The sequence below is a fragment of the Gekko japonicus genome, unplaced genomic scaffold, assembly GCF_001447785.1.
Source record: "Gekko japonicus isolate JY-2015 unplaced genomic scaffold, Gekko_japonicus_V1.1 scaffold1162, whole genome shotgun sequence".
NCBI lineage: Eukaryota > Metazoa > Chordata > Lepidosauria > Squamata > Gekkonidae > Gekko > Gekko japonicus.
Genome location: NW_015172038.1, coordinates 502,910 through 509,926, shown reverse-complemented (window position 1 = coordinate 509,926; position 7,017 = coordinate 502,910). Strand labels below are relative to the sequence as shown.

The window sequence follows — 7,017 nt, the reverse complement described above, 5'->3', positions numbered from 1 at the left end:
TGGCTCCCTCCCTGCCTCTCCCCACCCCCGCCTGCCTGGGGCCAGGGAGGGCCTTGGCGGGGCTTCCTCACACTCCCGCTGGCCTTGCAGGTCCACCGCCGGGCCCCTGATGTCAGGGGGTGTGGTATATGCTAATGAGTTATGCTAATGAGTCCCCCTAGCTCTTTTTCTACAAAATGACCCCTGTTCCCGAGAGACACCCCAAAACGACCTCTGCTCGGCCGACATAGCTTGCTGCGGGAGGAGTCCCCGCTCCCAAATCCCTCCCCGGACCGTCGAACTTCGTCCCGTCTGGTGAGTCATGCCTAGGGTGTCTTGTGGGGTCTGTCAGGGTCCCCAGGGCCCGTTCTGCACGTCCCGTGACCTCTGGAGCATGACAATGCCAAGGTACTTGGGTGTATGGTTGTGTGTAAGTCAGGTGCCATTAAGGTAGACATTCAATTAACAGTTGGCAAGATTGTTATTGAGATGGAAACAGGAGCATCTTTTTTTCCCTGGACTGTAGCAGTAGAAAAGAGCAAGAGTCCAGGAGCACCTTAAAGACTAACAAAATATGTTGCAGGGTATGAGCTTTCATGAGTCTGAAGAAGTGACCAGTGACTCATGAAAGCTCATACCCTGCAACATATTTTGTTAGTCTTTAAGGTGCTCCTGGACTCTTGCTCTTTTCTACTGCTACAGTCCAGGGAAAAAAAGATGCTCCTGTTTCCATCTCAATAACAATCTTGCCAACTGTTAATTGAATGTCTACCTTAATGGCACCTGACTTACACACAACCATACACCCAAGTACCTTGGCATTGTCATGCTCCAGAGGTCACGGGACGTGCAGAACGGGCCCTGGGGACCCTGACAGACCCCACAAGACACCCTAGGCATGACTCACCAGACGGGACGAAGTTCGACGGTCCGGGGAGGGATTTGGGAGCGGGGACTCCTCCCGCAGCAAGCTATGTCGGCCGAGCCAGGAGACAGGACCGGGGTCCATGGAGCAACCCCACAGAAGAGGAGAGGGGCAGAGGCTGCTTGTCCGACGGGCCAGGAGAAGACGGGCTGCTTGTCCGATGGGCCAGGAGCGGACGCGGAGCAGCGAGTACCGCCGCAGATCAGCGCAGAGGCTGCCAGAGCCGCCGCCGGCGTATCAGCATTCGCCCGGGAGACACCCCGCTGGCGTCCAGATAAATAAAGGAGGGCGTGGCCCAAGCCAGAGGGCGGATGGGCAGTCCTGGGAGTGGGCAGGGAGATAAAAGGCAGGGTGGAGAAGGGGCCGAGGAGGAGGAGGAGTGCGCTGTGGAATGCAGGAGGATGCTGACCAGAGAGAGACAGAAAGACGGCAGAGAGAGGGGAAGGAAGTCCGCAGCGCACTGGCAGAGGGACTCCAAGGGTGACATTAACCCTGTCCCCTGCCTATCTGAGGCCACTCCCTCTCCCTTTGTGGACCCTGCCGCTCCAAGGGCCGTCTCCCCTGCCGGAGTCTGTTCGAGACCCCAACGCTACGGCCACTGGGGGCGCCGCACCAACGTCCAAGGGAGAGCCCGACAGGCATCACCCTGGACAGTACCCTGAGCTATAAACACCATCTTACCAATGTAGCAGTGAAAATACACACACGAAACAACATTCTCCAAACATTATGTGGTACAACTTGTGCTGCAACCCTTAGATGCGCAGCTTTGGGGTTAGTGTACAGAACTGAGGAATATGGTGCTTCAGTGTGGCTCAACAGCTTCCATGTCCACAAACTTGATGTCCAACTCAATACAACAATGAGGACCATCAGTGGATGTATTAATCCCATCTGACCTATTGGCTACCCACGTTGTGCCACATCGCTCCCCCGCATCTCTGAAGGCAAGAAGCTTCGTGAATATAGAAAGATCATTGAAAACAGAAAGTTGCCCATCCATAAAGACATGGCTGACGCGGGCATATCAGGACTAAGATCCCGGCAATAAGATCTGCACAAATCCCTCAATCACAACATTTTGATCTAGGGAATGAATGGTTGTGAACATGAATGCAATCAGTTCCACCCGATATCCATAACCTGGCAAACACCAATGAGAGGCCCGCAAGGTTTGACTTGCCACATAAAGTATGGAAGACAGCTAATAGAATACCAACAGGCTTTGACGCTTGTGCAGACCTGTTGTTTAAATGGGGCAAAAATACCAGGACCTGAATGCGACTGTGGTACAGACCACCAAACTATTTTCCATCTGTCACAGGTAGGTGAGCGCTGTGCTTTCCAGAGAGATGTGACAGAGTACTGTGAACTGTCCCCAGCTGCGACTGAGTGGATTGAAAATGTAGATATTAGTATTTAGGGGATTGCCCAGTCGGTCTGCATACCCATTGTGTCAACTTGGTTACGTATTTTATATCATTATATGCCTCCTGTGTGTAACTCTGCCATATGGTAAATAAATAAATGGGACAGTATGATGAGGCCTTTATTAGCTTCACTTTAAAAGCAAGATGAAGAGAAATATTTGTACTGTCTGTATGAGACCTACAAGGCCGGAGTTCAGAGGGCAGCTGATTGGAACTGAAAATACCCTAACCCAACTTGATTGCAGTTGGGAACTTCCTTACTGGAGCGGTGGCGCAGGCAGTAAAACGCCTGCATTAGTAACATCGCTCGGCAGCCACTATGGCTGTTCGAGCACCACCGCGGTCGAGGTGAGCTCTCGACCTTTATCCCAGCTCCCGCCCACCCAGCGGTCCGAAAGCAACTAGTTGCAAGTAGATAAATGGGTACCCACCCTTAGTAGGGTGGGGGGCACCCTGCCTAATGTGGTGGTCGACGGCGGAGATGGCGGAGATGGCGACAGCGGCGGCGGCGAGACATCGGCCCTGGAGATCGGAGGTGGCGTCGCGCGGCAGACGGCGGTGGCAGCAGCAGCAGTAAGCTACTGCGACCAACGGAGCGATCCCTGCTGGCCAGAAAGGAGGAGACATCCGGGCGGCCGCTGCCGAGACGGGCGCATGATGACGTCGGATGCTGGCGTAAAGCAGAGCCGGAAGGACGTTGCTGGAACCAGAGGAAGGCGGGAACCGTGCGCCCAAAGGAAGAACTGCCGCCGGATCGAAATGGAGCCTGCCGGGGACGAGCGAAGTGCCGAGCCGAGAAAGAGCATGCCAATCCACCACCACAGGGGTGCCAGTAGGAAACCCCACCCCTACAAACTCTGTGGCCCTAGTTAGGATAAAATTGTGTGACTAGCACCACATGTAAGCCATTCAGAGACCCCCTGAGAAGGGGGTTCGAGCGGGATATAAAGTCTAAAGTTAAATAAATTAAATAAATTAATTAATTAATAACTTCTCAGTGAGGTGGGCAGGGACCCGGGAAAACTTTTGGGGGAGCAGACATCATTAGAGAGAAAAACCAGCTTCCCACAAAACCTGAACTTCTGATATTCAGTGGGAAACTGCCATTGGCAATCATTCTCGGTAGATGCAGAGTGGTGTCTCTCTGTCTCCACAATCCAATATTTTGCACTGGAAAAAATGGAATAAAAACTGGTTCGGTTTTATTCTGGAAAGAACTACCACACAATCCTCAGCCAATGAGAGTTCCAAGAAGTGCACGTTTCCTGACTAGAGCTCTCTGAGGTGATCTGGAAGCTGCAGGACTCTATGAACAACTTCTCGTCAAAAGAGAGGGATAGCACCCCCTTCACCTGAGGTGGGGGCATCCTGCCCCTCTTCCCTAAAAACCAGAGAGGGCTCCGCACTTGTTATTGAACACCTGCCGAGCTGGCCCAAGGTGGGACTCTACAGCTGAAGAGCAGGAGTTACAGTGGGAAAGGCCCACCCCCGGTCCCTCCTCTGGATCTTAAACAACAGACGGGCCTTTCTATGCTGGAGAAGGAGCTCCCTCGGGCATACACGGCCATCCCATCCTGTTTCAGTCGAACTCCTAATTGAACATGAACGGCAGGCAATTCTTTCCCTGCCACTTCTTGATTCTTCCTCCTGGTTGTCTGGGACTTGAACAAGGAACTTCTTGTCTGGTGCCCCTTGTTTTATTGGTCACAGGCCCAGCAAGCAGTCAGGGCTCAGGGTCTGCCACTGCGTGGGCTGGATTTACAGCACAAGCACATCAAACTGAAAATGAAGTGGCATTTGGAGAAGGAGCACTGCGAGATAGAGGACAAGCGAGGCAGAGTGTCGCCTGGGAGCGAAAGGGAAGATAAAGTGGAGCAGGGAAGAGATGCAAGGCACAAGAAGAGGCAGATGTGAAGCTGGTGAGAGGACTGAAGGACATTTCTAGGGAATCCGTGCAGAATACCTATGTGGGGAGGTGGGGGGTGGCAGCCACTAAAGAAACAAGAAAAGTCAGCAAAAATATTTTCTGGAAAAAACACACATGAATGTTAGATTCTGATGCAACATTTCCCATGTTTATGCCTCTGACGGAACAATTCCCAAAAGGCACTTCTATGTCAAGACCAGCCCTAAGAGTCCAATTAAGTCAGCTGATCGGTATCCATACCAGAGGTAAACTTTTATTCTTCCGCTTGGGACAGAATGTATCTTTCAGATAGGTAATGATGGGAAGGAAGGCGGAGCGGGCCAGCATCCCCCATTCTTTTCCGGGATCCTTCCCCATAGAAAACAGGGCCTCGTCTTCTGCGTCCCACAAATTCTCTCTTTCAGGAAGGTTTAAGAGTGCAAATAACCAAACAGGTCAGCAGAGGAGACTTGAAAAATATATGTTCAAATTTGAGGATTTAAAATATTCTCAAATTAACGCCTTATGTTGTTGTTGTTGTTTTTAAAGGAAAGGCGTGCAAACTAAACGAGAAGACCACAAACAGGCTAGTCCAGGCTGGGGGAGGTGGAGTCCTGAGGAAAGAGGGGGGGTCTGTGGGGCACTGGTTTCCCCCCTCCCCCTCTAGAGGACTCTTGGGGGAAAGGGAACTACATTTTGCAAATAAACGCAGTTGACATACCAGCCGCCACCAAAGCATGAGTCAGCAGTGTGCTCAGCTCAGCAAATGAAAAGCATCCACAACATCTGTCTTCTGGGGGGGGGGGGCTGAACTGCATTTTTAACATGTAAAAATACACTGGCCAAAGTATCACTGCCTTCCGGGCGATAAGCATTCCAGGCTCCAAATGCCACCCCACCTGCTGGCACAGGGCCCTTCTCGTTCCAGCTACAGCCACCCGCATCGCGTTCAGGCCCCCGCATGTCAAAGACAGCCCACTGCGGTCCTCACTGCTGCTCCCCACTCCGGCCAGAACGAAAATGACGCTGACACCTGCTGGACAAACATTTCCAGGGACAAATGCACTGTAAACAAAAATGGATCTCGGGGCGGGACGAACCACACGCGGATGCAAACATCCCCCCCGGCAGAAGGAAACGTGAAAGCAGGAAGGAGCCTCCGAGGGAAGGCTGCTGGCCGAGTGCCTCTTCGGAACATTCTGAACGGCTTCTTAAGTAACCGCGTAAGTGCCGAGGCCTCCCTGGATCTGCTCCCTCTTTCCCACAGTCCTGCCGTTTGGAGCAATCTGATCTATGCAGAGTACCAATGAACAAGCATGTGCCCGTTGACAACATTTCTGGAGGCGGCATAATGGAATGGCTGCCCAGGGGCCTAAACAGAGGCATCACCAGGTTTCAGAAGATGCTACAAGAACAGAACATTATCTTGTGGAAGACACACAACTACACACTTGGGAAGGTCACAAGATGGATCATTCGTGCTAGTAAAGTTGCTCACGGTGGCTTATTTTTAAGACTCTCTTTTCAGTAACATGCGATGGAGCTCCCCAGTGGACACCGCTCATGCTCAGCTGGGAAATTAACTGTTTTCGCTAGAAACCTCCACTGTCCAGGCTGATTGCGAGGACAGCCTTTTTTACATAACACTCCAAGCAGACAGACAAGGCAGGGCCCCAAGAGACCAGCCTCCTCTCTTAGATCTGGTGCCACGTAAAGCTCAGACATATTCACACAGACAGAACCGTGACCGAGCGGTTCTGGTTTCCTTCCAGGCGACCTCCTCCCAGCCCTGCAGTGCCTGCTGCCCACAACCTCCACTACTGTGCTGCAAGCTTCTCCAAGGGTCCCGGTCCCATGCATTTCGTCTGCTTACAGGGAACCTGGGAAGCCAGGAAGCCCAGCCTCATCTGCTGCTTAGGCAGGAAACGGCTTTCCCTTTCCCCTGACCAAGTCAAACAAGTGAGCGCTTTTTTTGCTCCGACCGCAGGAGCGATCAATCGGCGTTACCTTCAGTCACATAATTGTGGTCTCGGAGGAAGCCGTGGTTAATCGTCCGCGGGTCCGCGTCCTCGCCCATTGACAGCAGGATTAGTCAGCATGCCTCTCCGCAGTGGACGGGTGGAATCAGCAGAGGTCGTCGCAAGAGCACCATCCATGCTGCTGCCGCGGCCGCCGCCTAGCAGAGGCAGGGAACTGGCTGGGGGGCGGCGGCGGCGGCGGGCATGGTGGCCGGGCGCGGGGCTGCAGCGGCGCCGCCCGGTCTGCAGGCGAGGGTCAGTTCAAGGAGGGGGAGCGAGAGGAGGAGAGAGCCGCGCGCCGGCCCCCCCCCCCGGCCCGGGCCCAGGGGCAGCACTGCAGGGCGGGATCCCGTCCTGTCGGCAGAGGGGCTTCCAAGCAGGCGGGCGGGCGGGCGAGGAGCCTTGCGAGAGGCGAAGGAACCGGCAAGCCGCAGACTGCAGCAAGCGTTGCCTGGGAGCCGCGCCACGATCGCCTGCCGTTGCAGCGGCTGCTGTCATCCGCCCGTGCCGCTGCATCCCAGCAAGCCCCTCCCAGCTCGCCATCCAACCAGGCAAGATTTGCATGGAAGTAAAACTGAAAAAGGGGGGATGCAGCAGCAGGTACATTATTCCAGCTCTTCTGCCTGGAAGCTGGGCCCGAAATGTAGGCGACGGGGGAAAGATGTCAGCATGGTGGGGAAGGCTGGTCCTGGCACATCTCCCAGGGCCCCGGGACACCGCGGGCGGGCGGGCGGGCGGGCGGCCCTTTCATCCGCAGCC

The 7,017-nt window shown here is 54.2% G+C and overlaps 1 protein-coding gene across 1 annotated transcript in view; it reads right to left on the bottom strand.

Moving 5' to 3' along the window:
• Nucleotides 1-6,511, bottom strand: part of LOC107118342 (serine/threonine-protein phosphatase 2A 55 kDa regulatory subunit B gamma isoform-like) — an 80,972-nt gene extending 74,461 nt beyond the window's left edge. Inside the window, exon 1 of the mRNA XM_015420647.1 lies at nucleotides 6,248-6,511. Within this exon, the coding sequence (XP_015276133.1) occupies nucleotides 6,248-6,317 (70 nt within the window). The 5' untranslated portion in view covers nucleotides 6,318-6,511. The remainder of the gene's footprint in view (nucleotides 1-6,247) is intronic.
• Nucleotides 6,512-7,017: the final 506 nt, after the last annotated feature.